The sequence below is a fragment of the Oncorhynchus mykiss genome, chromosome 2, assembly GCF_013265735.2.
Source record: "Oncorhynchus mykiss isolate Arlee chromosome 2, USDA_OmykA_1.1, whole genome shotgun sequence".
NCBI classification, from domain to species: domain Eukaryota; kingdom Metazoa; phylum Chordata; class Actinopteri; order Salmoniformes; family Salmonidae; genus Oncorhynchus; species Oncorhynchus mykiss.
In genome coordinates this window covers 16,216,635-16,241,184 of record NC_048566.1, presented here as the reverse complement: position 1 = coordinate 16,241,184, position 24,550 = coordinate 16,216,635, and the positions used below count along the sequence as shown (strand labels likewise).

General features: G+C 44.2%; 1 protein-coding gene across 10 annotated transcripts in view; it reads left to right on the top strand.

Annotated features, from left to right (window-relative positions):
* Window positions 1-23,714, top strand: part of LOC110536154 (pre-B-cell leukemia transcription factor-interacting protein 1) — a 28,086-nt gene extending 4,372 nt beyond the window's left edge. Inside the window, exons 2-12 of one of the 10 annotated variants that reach the window (XM_036939525.1) lie at window positions 7,739-7,821; window positions 7,977-8,103; window positions 18,275-18,336; window positions 18,440-18,793; window positions 18,851-18,887; window positions 19,028-19,264; window positions 19,521-19,544; window positions 20,185-20,237; window positions 20,343-20,459; window positions 20,586-20,820; window positions 21,761-23,714. In XM_036939525.1, the coding sequence (XP_036795420.1) occupies window positions 7,739-7,821; window positions 7,977-8,103; window positions 18,275-18,336; window positions 18,440-18,793; window positions 18,851-18,887; window positions 19,028-19,264; window positions 19,521-19,544; window positions 20,185-20,237; window positions 20,343-20,459; window positions 20,586-20,820; window positions 21,761-23,502 (3,071 nt within the window). In that variant the 3' untranslated portion in view covers window positions 23,503-23,714. Of the gene's footprint in view, window positions 1-7,738; window positions 7,822-7,976; window positions 8,104-18,274; window positions 18,337-18,439; window positions 18,888-19,027; window positions 19,265-19,520; window positions 19,545-20,169; window positions 20,238-20,342; window positions 20,460-20,585; window positions 20,821-21,760 lie in introns of all 10 variants that reach the window. The other 9 variants (XM_036939524.1, XM_036939531.1, XM_036939517.1 and 6 more) reach the window with 9 other exon arrangements.
* Window positions 23,715-24,550: the final 836 nt, after the last annotated feature.

The following is a 24,550-nucleotide window of genomic DNA, read 5'->3' as shown; positions in this document are numbered from 1 at the left end:
AGGGGTTGCGACAATGGCGGCGGATAGTTTCAGAAATAGAGGGTCCAGATTGTCAAGCCCAGCTGATTTGTACGGGTCCAGGTTTTGCAGCTCTTTCAGAACATCTGCTATCTGGATTTGGGTAAAGGAGAACCTGGAGAGGCTTGGGCGAGTAGCTGTGGGGGTGGGGGGGGGGGGGGGGGCGGAGCTGTTGGCAGAGGTTGGAGTAGCCAGGAGGAAGGCATGGCCAGTCGTTGAGAAATGCTTGTTGAAGTTTTCGATAATCATGGATTTATCGGTGGTGACCGTTTTACCTAGCCTCAGTGCAGTGGGCAGCTGGGAGGAGGTGCTCTTGTTCTCCATGGACTTTACAGTGTCCCAGAACTTTTTGGAGTTAGAGCTACAGGATGCAAATTTCTGGCACAGTGATCGACTGCATCCAATTTGCTGAGTGTTGGGAGGCTATTTTGTAAATGACTTCGCTGAAGTCAAGGATTGGTAGGATAGTCAGTTTTACAAGGAGATGTTTGGAAGCATGAGTGAAAGATGCTTTTTTGCGAAATAGGAAGCGGATTCTAGATTTAATTTTGGATTGGAGATGCTTAATGTGAGTCTGGAAGGAGAGTTTACAGTCTAACCAGACTATGTGGACAACTACAAATACCAATTCAGGACCGTCCAGAGTAGTGATGCTGGGCAGGTGTGGGCAGCGATCGGTTGAAGAGCATGCATTTAGTTTTACTTGCATTTAAGAGCAGTTGGAGGCCACGGAAGGAGAGGTTAGTTAAGTGTCCAAAGATGGGCCAGAAGTATACAGAATAAGTGTCTAATATCGGCTGAAAGCTTAAATTCTTGTTAATATAACTGCACTGTCCAATTTACAGTGGCTATTAATGCAAAAAAATGTCATGCTATTGTTTGAGGAGAGCTCCTAATAATATAACACTTTTTTCACCACGATAGGTTTGAAAATTCACCTCTGAAGGTGAAATGTGTACTTCATTCTTAAATCTTGCTCTGATTTATCATCCGAAGGGTCCCAGAGATAACATGAAGTGTCGTTTTGTTAGATAAAATTCTTTGTCATTTCCTAAAAAGGTCCATATGGCATTCACGATCAATTTTGTATTTCCACGCGTTATATTTGCAAAGTAAGGAATCTGTGAAAATCTCACCCTAAACGTTGTTTTAACAAGTCAAATCATGTTCATATGTATTCCTCAGAGATCCTAGAAGGTAACAAGACTTCACTATATCGTTACGGGTGTAGTATATCCTAAAGGACACCATATTTGGTCCGAGTGCGATGCCTTAATGGCACGCCGATGACGCGGGCAGTCATCACTTCAGCTACTGTATCTTTGTCAAATAAGCACCAATCGGGGGCCAAACAAAGCTAGCTAGATAGCCAGTGAGCTGGGCTTTACGGGAGTATCCGGAAACCAAGTATATGTTGTAAAATGTAGCTACTAACCTTGTACGACAACATCCCTTTTCATTTTGGACAAAAATTAAAAGGATATTCACAGTTATGAAAATTGGTTGTTTTGTTGAACGTATAATATGGCTACTAATACTTGGAAAGCTAAATCAAGTCCAAGTATACAGATTTGACGATATCCTTGCAGAAAAATGTCATATGAATGCGAATGTCTCCTTCATGATTTGCCCAAATGTACCTGGGGACTTCACACTAAAAGTCTTGTAGTTCACTCATACTTCAAGTTATCCATCTTAAACTTTGCACATTCACTCCTGCCATCTTGTGGACACTATCAGAATTACAACCAGTGATAGCTACAACTGTGACCTTTCTCTTCCATTTCAAAGATGGTGGTAGAAGACCTGTTGTTTTTTTCTTTGTATTTTCTTCTACCATATCCTATTGTGTTTATATTCTCCTACATCCAATTCACATTTTCACAAACTTCAAAGTGTTTCTCTGCTGCCAATGACTGGAATGAACTGCAATTTTATTTTTATTTTTAAATCACTGAAGCTGGAGACTCATATCTTCCTCACTAACTAGTGATTTTTTTAATTATGAGGGGGAAAGGGACCAAATTATTAGGGTGAGTCAGCTTACTACACAACACAACATCTTAGCTATAGTATACATATCCCCCTGGAATATTACATTTATGCAGCAGCATACAATGCATTGTTGGACTCACCTTGTTGTGTTGTGCTCACTTGAACAGGAAGGTGACGCAGCGGTCCTTCATGGGCAATTTCTGTCATCAAACTTTGTCATCAAAGTCTGGCATTCTCTGGATTTATAGTGCTTTCAAGACAACTGGGAACTCAGGGGGGGAAACAAGGTGAGCTCTAGAAAGAGGCCCAAGTCCCGGCTTGTTATTTAGAGTTGTATGACCGTTCAAAACGTATTTTCCCAGTCCGAGCTCTTTTTTTTTTACGTGTTCCCAGTTGTCTGGAACTCACTGAGGTCTGAGATTTCCCAGTTCCGGGTTTCCAGTTGTTTTGAATGCTGTATTCAAATTGTTTTTAATAACCTGCCCAGGGACTGCGGTTGAAAATTAGCCGGCTGGCTAAAACCGACACTTTTACTGAAACGTTGATAAATGTGCACTGTCCCTGTAAAAAAAACTCAAACTGTAGAAGTCTGGGTTGACCGCATGGCTAATGTATTCACCCTTTTATGGCCCATGGTGTTTGAATGTTTATCCTTTTAAGCTTGGAAAATAAACCTTAAACCCTTAAACCCAGACTTGGACTACACACCCCCTCCACTGAATAGCAGGCTAGTAATTGCTTTGCAATGTTTGCAGTTAGCCACTGATTCCTTCCAAACCACTCATTGTTGAATTTGAAATTTCCAACTTCTTGTGTAATGTTTATGTCCAATTACCGATGAGCAACGATACATTTTATGTATAATTTCTCTTCATATGACAAGTATTGAAAGGATTTGCCAGTAGATTGTTGACTTGGTTCATGATTTTGACTGCTAGCTAGGACTTTGAAATGTTGACATGATCAGTCCAATCAAAGCTACGGGAGATATGTGATTTGACGACATTTTATCTGTGGACAAAGACCTTGAGCCTTCATGGATGGGCACCCAAGGGGCTTGAATTTTCAAGCTCTACCTGTAGATTTTGCAGTGACTTAGTGTCCCCATGAGACACCTGCATTTTGGAGCTGCCTTAAGAAAGCAAAAAAGAGACTATGCGGCTTTATTAACTCAATGATTGTTTGCAAACTGACATTAATGCCAAAATAACATGCAAAAAAAATATATACATGTGTTATTTGTATATTTTTTAGCTCTGCCCTGAATGACGGGTCACCACTGCCTCTTTAAATGATCCACAGTTAAGACAGTGGCGCTCCTTCAGAATGCGTGTGCATGTTTGATTGATTCACCAGGGCACTGTTCGCTCTTTCTGTCTTGGAGTCTATCTCATTGGCTCTATATTTAGCTAGGCTAATATCTATATTTAAGTCATTCCACGATATGCTCCACAATGCTCGTTGGCCCGAGGCGACATTCAGCAGGCCTCTCATGGGAAGACTCTGATTAGAAGACCTAAATGACTGTGGGACAGAGAAGAGACATGAGGGACTGAAGTGTGTCATGCTGTGATCTGACAAAAGTGGCATGATTGAAGATGGTGTCAGACACAATGAAAATAATAGCCCGTATTGGAAGTAGCCCAGAAAGTCCAATTTAATAGAAGAACATACTTTTAAAAGTAGACAGGACACTTTTCCCCCCTAATTTCAATAAACGTACTAATGCATGTATGCAGTTTATTGCGTCGTTTTAGAACCCTGTCCAGTATTTTCAGTCAGTTGGTTTCTGCCCCTGTAATTTCAGCCTGAGTGGAGGTGCCTCCTGCACTGCCTGGCCAGACATAGAATCACAATGACTAGAATGGACTAGTTCTCTAAAATCCACCATCTACCGAATGAAAATAGAATTTGCCATTTTGTGCATGTGTAGTAGAACTTTGAGAAAGGCACAATAAAAAAGATTGTGGTTGGCATCAATTAATCGAACATAAAAAAATAAATAATAATAATACCTGGCCTTCCTGTACCTAGTGTGGCTCCGGGTGTAGGCCAATCCACTGCTGCTTTGGGAATGTCTGTTCTACTAATTCTAATTCTACAATGGCCCGAGCCATAGTAACCCCTGTTTCTGCCAAAGCATGTGCTACCACAATGCTAGCAACACACACTATACTACTAATGAAGGACTAAATACACTCACAGGAGTGTGCACTTCATGTACACACACACACACTTCCTGTGCATGTATAAACAGAGGATGTAAATGGGGAGTTTAAGCAGCAGAATGAGGAGTGGAACAGTACTGTAGCATACTGATGCTGTAGGGCCTTCAGTAGCAGAATGAGGACAGTACTGTAGCATACTGATGCTGTAGGGCCTTCAGTAGCAGAATGAGGACAGTACTGTAGCATACTGATGCTGTAGGGCCTTCAGTAGCTGAATGAGGACAGTACTGTAGCACACTGATGCTGTAGGGCCTTCAGTAGCTGAATGAGGACAGTACTGTAGCATACTGATGCTGTAGGGCCTTCAGTAGCTGAATGAGGACAGTACTGTAGCATACTGATGCTGTAGGGCCTTCAGTAGCAGAATGAGGAGTAGAACAGTACTATAGCATACTGATGCTGTGGGGCCTTCAGTAGCAGAATGAGGAGTAAAACAGTACTATAGCATACTGATGCTGTGGGGCCTTCAGTAGCAGAATGAGGAGTAGAACAGTACTATAGCATACTGATGCTGTAGGGTCTTCAGTAGCAGAATGAGGACAGTACTGTAGCACACTGATGCTGTAGGGCCTTCAGTAGCAGAATGAGGACAGTACTGTAGCATACTGATGCTGTAGGGTCTTCAGTAGCAGAATGAGGACAGTACTGTAGCACACTGATGCTGTAGGGCCTTCAGTAGCAGAATGAGGACAGTACTGTAGCATACTGATGCTGTAGGGCCTTCAGTAGCAGAATGAGGAGTAGAACAGTACTATAGCACACTGATGCTGTAGGGCCTTCAGTAGCAGAATGAGGAGTAGAACAGTACTATAGCATACTGATGCTGTAGGGCCTTCAGTAGCAGAATGAGGAGTAAAACAGTACTATAGCATACTGATGCTGTAGGGCCTTCAGTAGCAGAATGAGGAGTAAAACAGTACTATAGCATACTGATGCTGTAGGGCCTTCAGTAGCAGAATGAGGAGTAGAACAGTACTATAGCACACTGATGCTGTAGGGCCTTCAGTAGCAGAATGAGGACAGTACTGTAGCATACTGATGCTGTAGGGCCTTCAGTAGCAGAATGAGGAGTAAAACAGTACTATAGCATACTGATGCTGTGGGGCCTTCAGTAGCTGAATGAGGACAGTACTGTAGCATACTGATGCTGTAGGGCCTTCAGTAGCAGAATGAGGACAGTACTGTAGCATACTGATGCTGTAGGGCCTTCAGTAGCAGAATGAGGACAGTACTGTAGCATACTGATGCTGTAGGGCCTTCAGTAGCAGAATGAGGACAGTACTGTAGCATACTGATGCTGTAGGGCCTTCAGTAGCAGAATGAGGAGTAAAACAGTACTATAGCATACTGATGCTGTGGGGCCTTCAGTAGCTGAATGAGGACAGTACTGTAGCATACTGATGCTGTAGGGCCTTCAGTAGCAGAATGAGGACAGTACTGTAGCATACTGATGCTGTAGGGCCTTCAGTAGCAGAATGAGGACAGTACTGTAGCATACTGATGCTGTAGGGCCTTCAGTAGCAGAATGAGGACAGTACTGTAGCATACTGATGCTGTAGGGCCTTCAGTAGCAGAATGAGGACAGTACTGTAGCATACTGATGCTGTAGGGCCTTCAGTAGCAGAATGAGGACAGTACTGTAGCATACTGATGCTGTAGGGCCTTCAGAGATTCAAACCAGCAACCTTTCGATTACTGACCCAACGCTCATAGCCACTAGGCTACCTGCCGCCCCTATAGTGATGAACTGTAATGTAGCATACTGACTCTGTAAGGCCTTCAGTAACAGAATGAGAAGTGGAACAGTGAACTGTACTGTATCATACTGACTCTGAGCGGATGGTCGGGGGGGCGGAACAAGAAGCCCAAACAGATACTTTTTCTTGCCACTGTATCTGAACCCTTTGGAAATACCTGGATTTCTGCATAAATTGGTCATAAAATGTGATCTGATCTTCGTCTAGGTCACAACAATAGACAAAGTCTTCTTAAACTAATAACTCAAACAATTATACCTTATCATGTCTTTATTGAACACACCGTGTAAACATTCACAGTGTAGGGTGGAAGAAGTATGTGAATCCTCTGATTTAATAACTGTTGACCCTCCTTTGGCAGCAATAACCTCAACCACATGTTTTCTGTAGTTGCGGATCAGACCTGCACAACGGTCAGGAGGGATTTTGGACCATTCCTCTTTACAAAACCATTCTTTATAGTTGGGATGATGTTTTGATGTTTGTGTGCTGTGCCTTTTTTCTCCACACACAGTGTTGTGTGTTCCTTCCTTCCAAACAAATCAACCGTAGTTTCATCTGTCCACAGAATATTTTGCCAGGAGCTCTGTGGAACATCCAGGTGCACTTTTGCGAACTTCCGATGTGCAGCAATCTTTTTTTTGGACAGCAGTGGCGTCTTTCGTGGTGTTCTCCCATATAAACACCATTCTTGTTTTATGTATCGTAGATTCGTCAACAGATGTTGGCATGTTCCAGAGATTTCTGTAAGTCTTTAGCTGACACTCTGGGTTTCTTCTTAACCCCCATTGAGCATTCTGCTCTGTGCTCTAGCAGTCATCTTTGCTGAACTTTCTCCATTTACATCAAAGCTTTTAGAGATATTGTTGTAACCCTTTCCAGATTTATGCAAGTCAACAATTCTTAATCTTGGGTCTTCTGAGATCTCATTTGTTCGAGGCATGGTTCACTTCGGGCAATGCTTCTTGTGAATAGCAAACTCACATTTTGTGAGTTTTTTTTATTTTTTATAGGGCAGGGCAGCTCTAACCAACATCTCCAATCTCATCTCATTGACTGGACTCCAGGTTAGCTGACTCCTGACTACAATGAGCTTTTGGAGAAGTCATTAACCTAGGAGTTCACATACTTTTCAAACCTACACTGTGTATGTTTAAATTATGTATTCAATATAGACAAGAACAATACAATAATTTGTGTTATTAGTTTAAGCACACTGTTTGTCTATTGTTGTGACTTAGATGAAGATCAGATCAAATGTTATGACTAATTTATACAGAAATCCAGGTAATTCCAAAGGGTTCACATACTTTTTCTTTCCACTATGTTTGACTAAAATAATCATTTCAAACCTTGCTTACCTTTGTGTACAACCACGTGTCTCTCTGTTATGCATGGGAATCCTTACAACAGACTTATTGAATTAAAATCTCTTGGAGCTGATTTCCTGGTGTTCTTACAGTCTTTTTAGTATCTGTACATAAAGTCTATAGCAACACTATTCAGGCCCTGGGGGCCTCTCTGCAGTACTGCTGCCTTTCTCCTCTCCCTCTGGCCCTTACTCTATCAATGTAATGTAATCGCCCATGACAGGCACACACTTGGTTTCCCAGGTTTAAATCAGTTGAAGGAAAGAATGAAAATCATTAAACTGTGGACCTTGAGGCCAGGATTTCAATATTGCTGGCCTACTGTAGGCCTATCTATAGCCTGTGCTGAAGTACTGTGTTTGACTTGCAGGTGCTGGTCAGAGCCACGAGGGGGCAATGTCTGACAACAGTGGTGCTGCCAACAGCAGTAGCTGGACTGTCCTCACAGCTGAGGTACGCTCTCTTTACACTTTAGTGTGTGTGTGTGTGTGTGTGTGTGTGTGTGTGTGTGCACTGCAGAGTTTACAAAAGTTTGAGTTTTGAACATTTTGTTTTTCAAATGGGATTAATGTGTCACCATATGGGTCAATTAAATGTGTGTGTCTCAGGAGACTGTTGCTGAGACACTGAGGCCTGTAGCGGAGGGAACAGAACACCATGAAAATACACCCAGTCATACTGCTGCAGAGAAACCTACAGGTACACCCAGTCATACTGCTGCAGAGAAACCTACAGGTACACCCAGTCATACTGCTGCAGAGAAACCTACAGGTACGCCCAGTCATACTGCTGCAGAGAAACCTACAGGTACACCCAGTCATACTGCTGCAGAGAAACCTACAGGTACGCCCAGTCATACTGCTGCAGAGAAACCTACAGGTACACCCAGTCATACTGCTGCAGAGAAACCTACAGGTACGCCCAGTCATACTGCTGCAGAGAAACCTACAGGTACGCCCAGTCATACTGCTGCAGGGAAACCTACAGGTACGCCCAGTCATACTGCTGCAGAGAAACCTACAGGTACACCCAGTCATACTGCTGCGGATAAACCTACAGGTACACCCAGTCATACTGCTGCAGAGAAACCTACAGGTACACCCAGTCATACTGCTGCAGAGAAACCTACAGGTACACCCAGTCATACTGCTGCAGAGAAACCTACAGGTACACCCAGTCATACTGCTGCAGAGAAACCTACAGGTACACCCAGTCATACTGCTGCAGATAAACCTACAGGTACACCCAGTCATACTGCTGCAGAGAAACCTACAGGTACACCCAGTCATACTGCTGCAGAGAAACCTACAGGTACACCCAGTCATACTGCTGCAGAGAAACCTACAGGTACACCCAGTCATACTGCTGCAGATAAACCTACAGGTACGCCCAGTCATACTGCTGCAGAGAAACCTACAGGTACACCCAGTCATACTGCTGCAGAGAAACCTACAGGTACACCCAGTCATACTGCTGCAGAGAAACCTACAGGTACGCCCAGTCATACTGCTGCAGAGAAACCTACAGGTACACCCAGTCATACTGCTGCAGAGAAACCTACAGGTACACCCAGTCATACTGCTGCAGATAAACCTACAGGTACACCCAGTCATACTGCTGCAGATAAACCTACAGGTACGCCCAGTCATACTGCTGCAGAGAAACCTACAGGTACGCCCAGTCATACTGCTGCAGATAAACCTACAGGTACACCCAGTCATACTGCTGCAGATAAACCTACAGGTACACCCAGTCATACTGCTGCAGAGAAACCTACAGGTACACCCAGTCATACTGCTGCAGAGAAACCTACAGGTACACCCAGTCATACTGCTGCAGAGAAACCTACAGGTACGCCCAGTCATACTGCTGCAGAGAAACCTACAGGTACGCCCAGTCATACTGCTGCAGAGAAACCTACAGGTACGCCCAGTCATACTGCTGCAGATAAACCTACAGGTACACCCAGTCATACTGCTGCAGATAAACCTACAGGTACGCCCAGTCATACTGCTGCAGATAAACCTACAGGTACACCCAGTCATACTGCTGCAGATAAACCTACAGGTACACCCAGTCATACTGCTGCAGAGAAACCTACAGGTACACCCAGTCATACTGCTGCAGAGAAACCTACAGGTACGCCCAGTCATACTGCTGCAGAGAAACCTACAGGTACACCCAGTCATACTGCTGCAGAGAAACCTACAGGTACGCCCAGTCATACTGCTGCAGATAAACCTACAGGTACACCCAGTCATACTGCTGCAGATAAACCTACAGGTACGCCCAGTCATACTGCTGCAGATAAACCTACAGGTACACCCAGTCATACTGCTGCAGATAAACCTACAGGTACACCCAGTCATACTGCTGCAGAGAAACCTACAGGTACACCCAGTCATACTGCTGCAGAGAAACCTACAGGTACGCCCAGTCATACTGCTGCAGAGAAACCTACAGGTACACCCAGTCATACTGCTGCAGAGAAACCTACAGGTACGCCCAGTCATACTGCTGCAGAGAAACCTACAGGTACACCCAGTCATACTGCTGCAGAGAAACCTACAGGTACGCCCAGTCATACAGTGAGCACCAAAAATATTGGACGTGTTTTGGCTCTGTACTCCATCACTTTGGATTTGAAATGAGGTTAAAGGGCAGACTGTCAAGCTTTGATTTGAGGGTATTTTCATACATATTGGGTGAACTGTGTAGAATTAACAGCACTTGTTGTACATAGTACCCCTAGTATAGGGAACAAATTCACTTCTCAAATCAAAATGTATTTGTCACGTACACATGGTTAGCAGATGTTAATGCGAGTGTAGAACATGCTTGTGTTTCTAGTTCCAACCATGCAGTAATATGTAACAAGTAATCTAACCTAACAATTTCGCAACAACTACCTTATACACAGAAGTGTAAAGGAATGAATAAGAATATGTACATAAAAATATATGAATGAGCGATGGCCGAACGGCATAGGCAAGATGCAGTAGATGGTATAGAGTACAGTATATACATATGAGATGAGTAATGTAGGGTATGTAAACATGATATAAAGTGGCATTGTTTAAAGTGGATAGTGATACATTTATTACATTAATTTTTACCATTATTAAAGTGGCTGGAGTTGAGTCAGTATGTTGGCAGCAGCCACTCAATGTTAGTGGTGACTGTTTAACAGTCTGATGGCCTTGAGATAGAAGCTGTTTTTCAGTGTCTCGGTCCCAGCTTTGATGCACCTGTACTGACCTCGCCTTCTGGGTGATAGCGGGGTGAACAGGCAGTGGCTCGGATGGTTGTTGTCCTTGATGATCTTTATGGCCTTCCTGTGACATCGGGTGGTGTAGGTGTCCTGGAGGGCAAGTAGTTTGCCCCCAGTGATGCGTTGTGCAGACCTCACCACCCTCTGGAGAGCCTTACGGTTGTGGGCGGTGCAGTTGCCGTACCAGGCGGTGATACAGCCCAACAGGATGCTCTCAATTGTGCATCTGTAAAAGTTTGTGTGTTTTTGGTGACAAGCGGAATTTCTTCAACCTCCTGAGGTTGAAGAGGCGCTGTTGCGCCTTATTAACCGCACTGTCTGTGTGGGTGGACCAGTTTGTCCGTGATGTGTACGCTGAGGAACTTAACTTCCCACCTTCTCCACTACTGTCCCGTCGATGTGGATTTCCTGAAGTCCACAATCATCTCCTTTTGTTTTGTTGACGTTGAGTGTGAGGTTATTTTCCTGACACCACACTCCGAGGGCCCTCACCTCCTCCCTGTTGTTGTCGTTGTTGGTAATCAAGCCTACCACTGTAGTGTCATCTGCAAACTTGATGATTGAGTTGGAGGCATGTATGGCCACGCAGTCATGAGTGAACAGGGAGTACAGGAGAGGGATGTGAACGCACCCTTGTGGGGTTCCAGTGTTGAGGATCATTGGGGTGGAGATGTTGTTACCTACCCTCACCACCTGGGGGTGGCCCGTCAGGAAGTCCAGGACCCTGTTGCACAGGGTGGGGTCGAGACCCAGGGTCTCGAGCTTAATGACGAGTTTGGAGGGTTCTGTGGTGTTAAATGCTGAGCTGTAGTCGATGAACAGCATTCTTACATAGGTATTCCTCTTTCCCAGATGGGTTAGGGCAGTGTGATTGCGATTGCGTCGTCTGTGGACCTATTTGGGCGGTAAGCAAATTGGAGTGGGTCTAGGGTGTCAGGTAGGGTGGAGGTGGTGTGGTCCTTGACTAGTCTCTCAAAGCACTTCATGATGACAGAAGTAGTAGTAGTCGTTTAGCTCAGTTACCTTAGCTTTCTTGGGAACAGGAACAATGGTGGCCCTCTTGAAGCATGTGGGAACAGCAGACTGGGATAGGGATTGATTGAATATGTCCGTAAACACACCAGCCAGCTGGTCTGCGCATGCTCTGAGGACGCGGCTGGGGATGCCGTCTGGGCCTGCAGCCTTGCGAGGGTTAACACGTTTAAATGTTTTACTCATGTTGGCTGCAGTAAAGGAGAGCCCACCGGTTTTGGTAGCGGGCCGTGTCAGTGGCATTGTATTGTCCTCAAAGTGAGCAAAGAAGTTGTTTAGTATTACATAAAGCGTGTGACTCTACGAACTTGTTGGATGCATTTGCTGTTTGTTTTGGTTGTGTTTCAGATACTTTTTTGCCCAGTAGAAATGAATGGTAAATGAATGGTAAATGAATGGTAAATGAATGAATTGTATCGTTTTAAGTCAGGTTTATTGTAAATATGTATATATGTTTTTAAACACTTCTACATTGATGTGAAAGCTGCCAAGATTACGGATAGTCCTGAATGAATTGTGAATAATGATGAGTGAGAAAGTTAGACGCTCAAATACCCCCCTCTCCTGTTATTGTAATGGTGAGAGATTATCATGTCTTGGGGGTATGATATAAAATGCTAACCTCTCCTGTTATTGTAATGGTGAGAGATTATCATGTCTTGGGGGTATGATATAAAATGCTAACCTCTCCTGTTATTGTAATGGTAAGAGGTTAGCATGTCTTGGGGGTATGATATAAAATGCTAACCTCTCCTGTTATTGTAATGGTGAGAGATTAGCATGTCTTGTGGGTATGATATAAAATGCTAACCTCTCCTGTTATTGTAATGGTGAGAGATTATCATGTCTTGGGGGTATGATATAAAATGCTAACCTCTCCTGTTATTGTAATGGTGAGAGATTAGCATGTCTTGAGGGTATGATATAAAATGCTAACCTCTCCTGTTATTGTAATGGTGAGAGATTAGCATGTCTTGGGGGTACGATATAAAATGCTAACCTCTCCTGTTATTGTAATGGTGAGAGATTAGCATGTCTTGGGGGTATGATATAAAATGCTAACCTCTCCTGTTATTGTAATGGTGAGAGATTAGCATCTCTTGAGGGTATGATATAAAATGCTAACCTCTCCTGTTATTGTAATGGTGAGAGATTAGCATGTCTTGTGGGTATGATATAAAATGCTAACCTCTCCTGTTATTGTAATGGTAAGAGGTTAGCATGTCTTGGGGGTATGATATAAAATGCTAACCTCTCCTGTTATTGTAATGGTGAGAGATTAGCATGTCTTGGGGGTATGATATAAAATGCTAACCTCTCCTGTTATTGTAATGGTAAGAGGTTAGCATGTCTTGGGGGTATGATATAAAATGCTAACCTCTCCTGTTATTGTAATGGTGAGAGATTAGCATGTCTTGGGGGTATGATATAAAATGCTAACCTCTCCTGTTATTGTAATGGTAAGAGGTTAGCATGTCTTGAGGGTATGATATAAAATGCTAACCTCTCCTGTTATTGTAATGGTGAGAGATTAGCATGTCTTGGGGGTATGATATTTGTGCGTCTAACTTTCCGACTCATCCTTATTCACGATTAATTCAGGACTATCCATAATCATGGTAGCATCCACATTAATGTAGAAGTGTTTAGAAGTGTTTATTGATAATACAAGTGAATACACAATGAAACTACATTATTTACCATTCATTTCCATTGGGCACAACATAATATGAAACACAACCAGAACAAACTGCAAATGCATCCAACAAGTTTGTAGAGTAACAAGCTTACTGCAATCATTGTGTGCTAGGAATATGGTACCAAATACTAAACTTTACACTAATTTAACACACATAATAAAGTTGAGTCTGTACTTTAACCTCGGAGTCACCGTATCATTTCAAATCCAAAGTGCTGGAGTACAGAGACAAAACAACAACAAAAAATTCACTGTCCCAATACTTTCGGAGCTCACTGTATTGCCACATGAGAACCTACAGGTACACAACACATATTGCAACAGTGGTGATTTTAGCATGTACATCTTGGTGGGGCAACACTCAGAAAATGTTTGATTTATGCCAATAAAGCCACTAAACAACACTACACAATACATTCATTGCACTATAATGTTGACAAACGGTGCCCACAAACTGTTAGGGCCTGCACAAAGCATTCTTTTCAGCACCATGGAGTGAATCCTTACCATCAGCTGGGTCTTGTCTGGCAGCAACACAGTTCATTCAGCCTCATTTACTGCCTTTAAAAAAAACGTAGCTGATATGGCTGACTTGTTTAAACAAATGTGGTTTCTACTGACAATTAAGATGTACAGACTTGTGCAATAAGGGAACGATGAGTGGATAAGAATCCATCTGTAATTTTGATTAAGACATTAATGAGCTAGCTAAAATGGACGTAGTCAATATTACTTTGTTCAGAACTTTTGAAATATACCAAAAGTTTTGAAAGACACAAATATTAATTTTCACAACGTTTGCTGCTTCAGTGTCTTTAGATATTTTTGTCAGATGTTACAATGGAATAGTGAAGTCTAATTACAAGCATTTCATAAGTGCTTTTATTGACAATTACATGAAGTTGATCCATAGAGTCAATATTTGCAGTGTTGACCCTTCTTTTTCAGGACCTCTGCAATCCACCCTGGCATACTGTCAATTAACTTCTGGGCCACATCCTGACTGATGGCAGCCCATTCTTACATAATCCATGTTTGGAGGTTGTCAGAATTTGTGGGTTTTTGTTTGTCCACCCGCCTCTTGAGGATTGACCACAAGTTCTCAATGGGATTAAGGTCTGGGGAGTTTCCTGGCCATGGACCCAAAATATTGATGTTTTGTTCCCCGATCCACTTAGTTATGACTTTTGCCTTATGGCAAGGTGATCCATCATGCTGGAAAAGGCATTGTTCGTCACCAAACTGTTCCTGGATGGTTGGGAGAAGTTGCTCTCGGAGGATGTGTTTGTACCATTCTTTATTCATGGCTGTGTTCTTAGGCAAAATTGTGAGTGAGCCCACTCCCCTGGCTGAGAAGCAACCCCACACATGAATGGTCTCAGGATGCTTTACTGTTGGCATGACACATGACTGATGGTAGCGCTCACCTTGTCTTCTCCGGACAAGCTTTTTTCCGGATGCCCCAAACAATCAGAAAGGGGATAGATCAGAAAAAATGAATTTACCCCAGTCCTCAGCAGTCCAATCCCTGTACCTTTTGTAGAATATCAGTCTGTCCCTGATGTTTTTCCTGGAGAGAAGTGGCTTCTTCGCTGCCCTTCTTGACACCAGGCCATCCTCCAAAAGTCTTCGCCTCACTGTGTGTGCAGATGCACTCACACCTGCCTGCTGCCATTCCTGAGCAAGCTCTGTACTGGTGGTGCCCCGATCCCGCAGCTGAATCAACTTTAGGAGACGGTCTTGGCGCTTGCTGGACTTTCTTGTGCGCTCTGAAGCCTTCTTCACAACAATTGAACCTCTCTCCTTGAAGTTCTTGATGATTCGATAAATGGTTGATTTAGGTGCAATCTTACTGGCAGCAATATATATATATATATATATATATATATATCATTGCCTGTGAAGCCCTTTTTGTGCAAAGCAATGATGACGGCACGTGTTTCCTTGCAGGTAACCATGATTGACAGAGGAAGAACAATGATTCCAAGCACCACCCTCCTTTTGAAGCTTCCAGTATGTTATTCAAACTCAATCAGCCTGACAGAGTGATCTCCGGCCTTGTCCTCATCAACACTCACACCTGTGTCAACGAGAGAATCACTGACATGATGTCAGCTGGTCCTTTTGTGGCAGGGCTGAAATGCAGTGGAAATGTTTTTTGGGTATTCAGTTCATTTGCATGGCAAAGAGGGACTTTGCAATTAGTTTCAATTCATCTGATCACTCTTCATAACATTCTGGAGTATATGCAAATTGACATCATACAAACTGAGGCAGCAGACTTTGTGAAAATTAATATTTGTGTTATTCTCAAAACCTTTGGCCACGACTACATTGACAGAATTCAGAACATGGGCTGTTCTTACAGTATTCTCCTTGTACACCAAGTCAGAACCGTAGGATCAATAAAGTGAACATATAAGCAGACAATGAAAGCTCTTACAATATTCAGTGACTACATTTCTCTAAAACAGGCTATAGGCTACAAGTCAGAACAGTAGGCTAAATTATGAGGGGGAAAGTTACCAAATCTATTAGGGTGAGGCACAGGAGCTACTAATAGCTTACTGTATCTCACTGGCATATTACATAATTTATGCAGCAGCATACAAGACATGTTTGGACTCACCTTGTTGTGCTCACTTGAACAGGAAGCTGGTGCAGCGGTCCATCTTGTGGGCATATTTTGTCATCAAAGCCTGGCATTCGCTGGCTTTATGGTGCTTTCAAGACAACTGGGAACTCTGGAGGGGGACGGGGGAAGGGACGGGACGGGACAAGGTCAAATTATGATCTTCAGGACGGAGCTCTAGAAAGAGGCTTGAGTTCCCGAATTAGAATTCAGAGTTGGATGACCATTCAAAAGATATTTTCACAGTCGGATCTTTTTTATTTCTTCCAGAGTTCCCATTTGTCTTGAACTCACTCAAGTCTGAGATTTCCCAGTTCCGAAATCTGCCGTGTTCAAAACAACGAAACTGGGAAATCTGACTTGAGTGAGTTTATCCTTTGAAGCTTGGAAAAGAGACCCTTAAACCCAGACTTGGACCACACACCCTTTCCACTGAATAGCAGGCTAGTGCAATAGCAGGCTAGTGCAATGCTTGCAGTTAGCCACTGATTCCTTCCAAACCACTCATTGTTGAATTTGCGATTTTCAACTTGTTGTGTAATGTTTGGCCGATGAGCAATGATACATTTTGTATAATTTCTCTTCGTATGACAATTATTGAAAATGATTTGCCAGTACATTGTCGACTTGACTCATGGTGACTGTTTGCTAGCTAAGATTTTGAAAGTATCATGTTGACATGATCAGTCCAATCAAAGCTACGGTAGACAGGGCATTCGTCAAGTATTCAGACCCATTGACTTTTTCCACATTTTGTTACTTATTTTAAAAAAAAAATGTTTTTTTTAAATGTTTTTTTTTTTTTATTGAACCTTTATTTAACTAGGCAAATCAGTTAAGAACAAATTCTTATTTACAATGACGGCCTACCCCGGCCAAACCCGGACAACGCAGGGCCAATTGTGCGCCGCCCTACGGGCTCCCCCAATCTACACACAATACCCCATCATGACAAAGCAAAAAGTTTTTTTTTTTTTTTTAGCAAATGTATGTATTACATTTACATAAGTATTCAGATCCTTTACTCAGTACTTTGTTGAAGCACATTTGGCAGCGATTACAGCCTCAAGTCTTCTTGGGTATGACGCTAATTTGGGGAGTTTCTCCCATTCTTCTCTGCAGATCCTCTCAAGCTCTGTCAGGTTGGATGTGGAGTGTCGCTGCTCAACTATCTTCAGGTCTCTCCAGAGATGTTTCAAGTTCGGGCTCTGGCTGGGCCACTCAAGGACATTCAGAGACTTGTCCTGAAGCCACTCCTGCGTTGTCCGGGCTGTGTGCTTAGGGTCGTTGTCCTGTTGGAAGATGAGCAGGTCTACAGCAGGTTGTCACCAAGGTTCTCTCTATACTTTGCCCCGTTCATCTTTCCCTCGAGCCTGACTAGTTTCCCAGTCCCTGCCGCTGAAAAACATCACCACAGCATGATGCTGCCACCACCATGCTTCACCGTAGGGATGGTGCAAGGTTTCCTCCAGACGTGACACTTGGTTTTCAGGCCAAATAGTTCAATCTTGGTTTCATCAGACCAGAGAATCTTGTTTCTCATGGTCGGAGTCCTTCAGGTGCCTTTTGGCAAACTCCAAGCTGGCTGTCATATGCCTTTAACTGAGCAGTGGCTTCCGTCTGGCCAATCTACTCTAAAGGCCTGATTGGTGGAGTGCTGCAGAGATGGTTGTCCTTCTGGAAGGATCTCCCATCTCCACAGAGGAACTATGGAGCGCTGGCAACGTGACCATAGGGTTCTTGGTCAACTCCCTGATCAGGCCTTTCTCCCCTATTGCTCAGTTTGGCCGGGCGGCCAGTTCTAGGAATAGTCTTGGCGTTTCCAAACTTCTTCCATTTAAGAATGATGGAGGCCACTGTGTTCTTGTGGACCTTCATTGCTGCAGAATCTCCCTGTTTTGCATTGACGTAGTGTCCCCATGAGTGACAGAACACTGACCCATTCACGACCCAACTAGAGAACATTTCCAACCCCTTCGCTCTGTATTTTCCGCTGGCTGCCCCACCACCACAGAAAGCGCTGAGCCTGGCAAAAACACCTGCATTTTGGAGCTGCGTTACTCAGGAAATCTAAAAAGAGACCATGTTTGTATGCAGTGTTATTAACTCATTGTTTGCAAACTGATATGTGAAATGTATTAATGCCAAATAACACACAAAACAGGTGGGCTCTGCCCTGCCGTGAATGACGGGTAGCAACTGCAATAGTATAACCTACAGGCACTAATACTGTTATACTACTTAACCTCTAACATGTCTGTCTGTCTATCAGAGAGTAGGCCTGGGGAGGATGCAGTGTCTGCTGAAGAGTCTCACTCTGTGAAGCTACAGCAGGTTAGAGATCCATCTCTATTGACACCCCACCTAGGATCATATCTAGCTAGAGGAAACACTGACTGGTCTTGGACACTAACAGTTGTTTCACATCCATCCCCAGGAGACCCAGGAAACACAACCAGAGAGAGACAAGGATTACACCCCTGTTGTAGAGAGTCCCACCCATGACCTTCCTTTTGACCCTGCCCCTGACTCCACCCCTGCCCTTGACTCCACCTCTGCTAGTGTTGCTCCTCCGAGCTCTCTGTTAGAAGTCCCCGCCCCCACAGGGCTTGACCCAAATACACACAGCCAATCCAGAAGCCTCCCTGGGAACTCAGCCCCTCCCATCTCTGACCCTGATTCGTTCTCTGACTCCTACACCCACATTAGCTCCTCCCCCGATCTTGAAGAGCCCCCTGCCTTGCTGCTCAACACTGAGCCCCCGGAAGAGGTGGGGCTTGTACAGGAAGCGGAGGGGTATATACAGGATGTGCATCATCATTATGAAGAGGGGCTTGGGCAGGAAGAGGAGGAGTCTGATCTGTCTGACATCAGGGCCAAGACAGGTGAGACACAAGGCATCTGTCTGGAGCACCGTAACAACATTAGCTTCACTGTCACTTCTCCTTAAAATGTAGTTTGTGTGAACTGTCCCTTTAAAGCTAATGTTCAGTGGCTATAACTCCTCTCTTTCTCCCTGGGCCAGACTCCCATCTGGAAGCGGAGGTGGTGGGGGAGGAGGAGGAAGGGGTGTCAGGGGTGAGGAGGAGGAGGGGGTCTCTCCTGGCGGCTCTGGAGCAGATCGGAAGGGAGGAGGAAGAAGAGGAGGAGGATGAGTTCCGGATTCCGCAGCAGAGGGAGCAAGAGGAGACTGGTTTCTCTCTCAACAAGTGCATCCTAGGAGCTGTCATACTGCTGGGCCTCGGAACCATCATCTTCTCAGGTGTGTGTGTCTGCAGTTTCTGTTACTATGGTAACATACAATATTGTTACCTTTAAGTGACCTGTGTACAACCTACACACACCTGTATGTCACCTGTGCCTGTCTCTTCTCTTTGACGGTAACACGATGTGCTTCACATAATGATGAATGATTAGACTAAAGGGATTTGTCCCCCACATCACAGCTAGTCAGTAGTGTGTTGGTTGAAGTCGTGGACGCAGATAAAGGTGTATCTGAGACTGTATTATGTCTACAGGTGTCTTCCTGGACCTGGATGGTGGTAGGTTGTGTGTGTGTGTGTGTGTGTGTGTGTGTGTGTGTGTGTGTGTGTGTGTACCAGATGAAAAGAGGAGTGTTATGCGATTAACACTCACATGCTTGGTTGACAGTGCTCTCCATGCTTTCCCAAGATGCACTGCTCTCTCTAGATCTACACTGTATATAATATTACTATTCAATGAATGTTAGAAATTGATATTCGCTTAATGATTTGGTTTTTTTCCCCCGTGTAACTGAAGGGTTACTTAGCCAATTACAAATGACAAGTGCACGTTGATAATGATAACGTGTGTGTGTGTGCATGCTGAGGGGGCTTTGTGCAGGTGAATGTTGCCTGCCCATCCTCATTACACCATTTGAGTGTGTTTTGATGCATCATGTTGTTTCTCAATGCTTTGATGAGGAAGCTCCTGGCATGCACTGATGCACTGTGTTGCATTCCATCCTTGTGTTTTGTTGTCATGGTGATAGTGCATCCTAGTGTTTGAGTGATGTGTATTGTCCCCAATGTATTATTTGATATGTCGGTGGTTGTCTCCATTGTCTTTATGATGCATTATACTTGTTATAACTGTGATATAATGCATTGTAACATTCTGTGTCAGTGTTGTGATGCGTTATAACAGCTGTTGTCCTTCCAGAGGGGGACTATGATGCCAGGGAGCTGAGAGAAACAGAGGTGGTGGGAAAACAGGTCAGCCTCTTTCTCTCTATCTTATCCCCTCTAACTTCAACATTCAAATGGTAGTGGTGTGTGTGTGTGTGTGTGTAATGTTTGTCTGCGTGTGTGTTATCAAAGGAATGGCTGAATCCTGAGGTTCCTCTTCCACCACCTGTAGAAGTTGACAGTACAGACCAACTGAATAAACTGGCTAAAGAAGACCCACGGATAGCTGTACTGCAAGCCCAACTCCTGGTAGGCCTCTCGCTGTCTCTCTCTCTCTTCGTCTCCCCCTCTCTCTCTTTCTGACTTAATGTTCAACTGTGTGTGTGTGCTGCCTATATTCTCAAAGGATCCTCTTTTTTTATTTTTTAAAATCAGGCACAGAAAGAGGAGCTAAAAGTAGCCCAGAAGGAGGCGGAGGATGGAGGGAAGGAGAGAAAGAAGAGGGAGGAGGTGGAGAGGGAGCACGGTAGGCTGAAGAAAGAGATGATGTCACTCCCTGTCCTTCAGAAGGAGAACGAGAGGATGAAGAGAGAGCTGGAGTCTGTTCCTGTCTTACAGAAGGATCTAGAGACACTCAGAGCCACAGTGACTGAACTAAAACACAGCACAGGTACTTAGGAGTAGACCTGGCTTCAAATACTATTTAAAATCATTTACAATACTGTACTTCAGCTGGGCTTGATTGAGAATGCCTGGCACAATAAAATTGTCTTAACTGCAAACGAGCCCCGCCCACCTGGTACACCAGGCATGCTAAAGCAATCCCTAAAAGTAATTGGAAGATTTCCAGTACTATTTGAACCCACAGGTCTGTGTAGGAGAGAGGGAGGGGAGTAGGGAATGTGTAGGAGAGAGGGAGGGGAGTAGGGAATGTGTAGGAGAGAGGGAGGGGAGTAGGGAATGTGTAGGAGAGAGGGAGGGGAGTAGGGAATGTGTAGGAGAGAGGGAGGGGAGTAGGGAATGTGTAGGAGAGAGGGAGGGGAGTAGGGAATGTGTAGGAGAGAGGGAGGGGAGTAGGGAATGTGTAGGAGAGAGGGAGGGGAGTAGGGAATGTGTAGGAGAGAGGGAGGGGAGTAGGGAATGTGTAGGAGAGAGGGAGGGGAGTAGGGAATGTGTAGGAGAGAGGGAGGGGAGTAGGGAATGTGTAGGAGATAGGGAGGGGAGTAGGGAATGTGTAGGAGATAGGGAGGGGAGTAGGGAATGTGTAGGAGAGAGGGAGGGGAGTAGGGAATGTGTAGGAGATAGGGAGGGGAGTAGGGAATGTGTAGGAGAGAGGGAGGGGAGTAGGGAATGTGTAGGAGAGAGGGAGGGGAGTAGGGAATGTGTAGGAGTAGGGAATGTGTAGGAGAGAGGGAGGGGAGTAGGGAATGTGTAGGAGGGAGGAAGAGGACAAGGGGAAAGCACTAGCTAGTGACACTAATAGCCACAGTGACTGAACTAGCACACACACACACACACACACACACACACACACACACACACACACACACACACACATGTACATGCACACAAACACAAAAATGTCTAATTCTCTTAAATTCTTTCCTTAGCCAAAGAAGCAGCATCACCTCCAGTCTCTGCCTCTGTCCCGCCCCCCTCTGGCCAAGCTGGGGATGACAGCCAGAACACAGCCGGAACAATAGAGAGGAAGGTCAAGAAACCAGGGAAGGGAGAGAAAACAGAGTTGAAGGAAGAGAAGACGGATTGGAATAAGGGAGGGAAGACGGATTGGAATAAGGGAGGGAAGACTGATTGGAATAAGGGAGGGAAGACGGATTGGAATAAGGGAAGGAAGACGGATTGGAATAAGGGAGGGAAGACTGATTGGAATAAGGGAGGGAAGACTGATTGGAATAAGGCAGGGAAGACGGATTGGAATAAGGGAGGGAAGACAGATTGGAATAAGGGAGGGAAGACGGATTGGAATAAGGGAGGGAAGACAGATTGGAATAAGGCAGGGAAGACAGATTGGAATAAGGGAGGGAAGACGGATTGGAATAAGGGAGGGAAGACGGATTGGAATAAGGGAGGGAAGACGGATTATAAGGTTGAAAAAGAGTGGAGAAGTGGAAAATATGACCAGGAGAAAGAAGGAAAAGAGGAGAAAGAGTGGAAGAAGAAAGAAGACAAGAAGGGAGAATGGAAGAAAGATAAATCTAGCAGAGGGGATGAGGGCAAACCATGGAAGGACAGAGGAAACAAGATGGAATGGAAGGAGAAGAGTGAGAAAAAAGACTGGAAGGTGGAGAAAGATTGGAAAAAGGAAAAACCTGAAAGATGGAGTGATAGCAAGGAGTGGAATGGAGAGAAGAATGGAAAAGAGGAGAAAAATCTAAGGAAAGGGGGTTGGAATGAGGGCAGGGATGAGTGGAAGGGAGAGAAGAATGGAAAAGAGGAGAAAAATCTAAGGAAAGGGGGTTGGAATGAGGGCAGGGATGAGTGGAAGGGAGAGAAGAATGGAAAAGAGGACAACATTCTAAGAAAAGGAGGTTATAATAAGGGCAGGGATGAGTGGAAGGGAGAGAAGGAGTGGAAGAAAGACAAGGATGACTATAAGGACCTTGGCAAAGGATGGAAGGAGAGAGGAGAGAAAAAGGAGTGGAAGGGAGAGAAAGATTGGACAAAGAAAGACGTCAGTAAAGAGTGGAAGAGTAAGGACAACAGGAGAGAAAATGAGTGGTCGGATGGAAATAGAAAGATGGAAGGATTGAAGGAGGAGAGAAATGGTGGGAACTGGAAAAGGGACAGGGGGAATGACAAGTACGAGAAGGACCACCACCACCACCACTACTCTAAGGAAGGGCAGAAAGAGAGGAGAAGGAGAGAAAAGGGCCCTCCCCAAACCCACCGAAGACCCCCCCTTGAGCAACCTGACTACTGGAGTTACCAGAGAGAACGACTGCAGCACAAACCCAACCCTCAAACCCACTGCAGTTCAGTGGAGGCCTGCGCTCAGGCAGAGGGGCTGCTCCCTGTCACCATGCCGGAGTTTGAGGCCCTGCTCCTGGGTTACCTGGTCAAGGCAGAGAGGGTGGGGGTGGAGGCCTCCAAGAGGGAGGAGCTCAGTAAGCTAACCAAGGAGTTCTTCCGTGACGGAGTGTTCGTTCACGACCAGATGAGCTTCAAGGACTTTGTGGAGGATGTGGAGGACATCTTAGAGGTTATGGTGGAGGATGAGGAGGTAGAGGAGGAGGTGGATGACTTTGAGGAAGAGGCAATGAACAGGTTTTCAGTTCCAGGGGGAGGAGAGAGGGAGAAGTGGAAGAAGGATAGTGGGAGAGGACGGGTGTGATGGAGTGAGAAAGGGAGTCAACGCATGTCAGGAGGAGCGGAAAGATAAAGGTGGAGGAAAATAGATGGATGTGCTGCAAGGTAGAATTTAAGAGGAGCAACACACACATACACACACATACATATATATACACTACCACGGTTCAGAAGTTTGAGGTCATTTAGAAATGTCCTTGTTTTTGAAAGAAAAGCACTTTTTTTTGTCCATTTTAAAATCAAATTGATCAGAAATACAGTGTAGACATTGTTAATGTTGTAAATTACTATTGTAGCTGAAAACTTCTGATTTTTAATGGAATATCTACATAGGCATACAGAGGCCAATTATCAGCAACCATCACTCCTGTGTTCCAATGGCACGTTGTGTTAGCTAATACAAGTTTATCATTTTAAAAGGCTAATTGATCATTAGAAAACATTAGTGTCTAGTTTGAGAAACAATTGCCTCACAAGTTCTCAATTGGCAGCTTCATTAATTGTAATTAGCCTTTTAAAATTGAATTTTAAAATTGAATTAGCTAACACAGGAGTGATGGAACACAGGAGTGATGGTTGCTGATAATGGGCCTCTGTACGCTTCCATCTAGAGTAGTCATTTACAACATTAACAATGTCTACACTGTATTTATAATCAATTTGATATTTTAATGGACAAAACATTAGCTTTTCTTTCAAAAACAAGGACATTTCTAAGTGACCCCAAACTTTTGAACGGAGATATATAAATATATATACACACACACACACACAGTCTTGTATATCTAACCTTGTATAACTAACCCATTCAAAATTCTGTACCCTAACATTAATTCTTAAACCTAGCTCCTAACCCTGAACTTAATTCTAACCATAACACTAATTCTAACCTTAACCCTAAACCCCCTAGAAATAGCATTTGACCTTGGGGACTAACAAAATGTTCCCAGTTGGTCAAATTTGTTTGTTTACTATTCTTGTGGGGACTTCTGGTCCCCACAAATATAGTGAAACACGTCCACACACACACACACACACACACACACACTATCTACTAATGTCTTTAAGCTTAT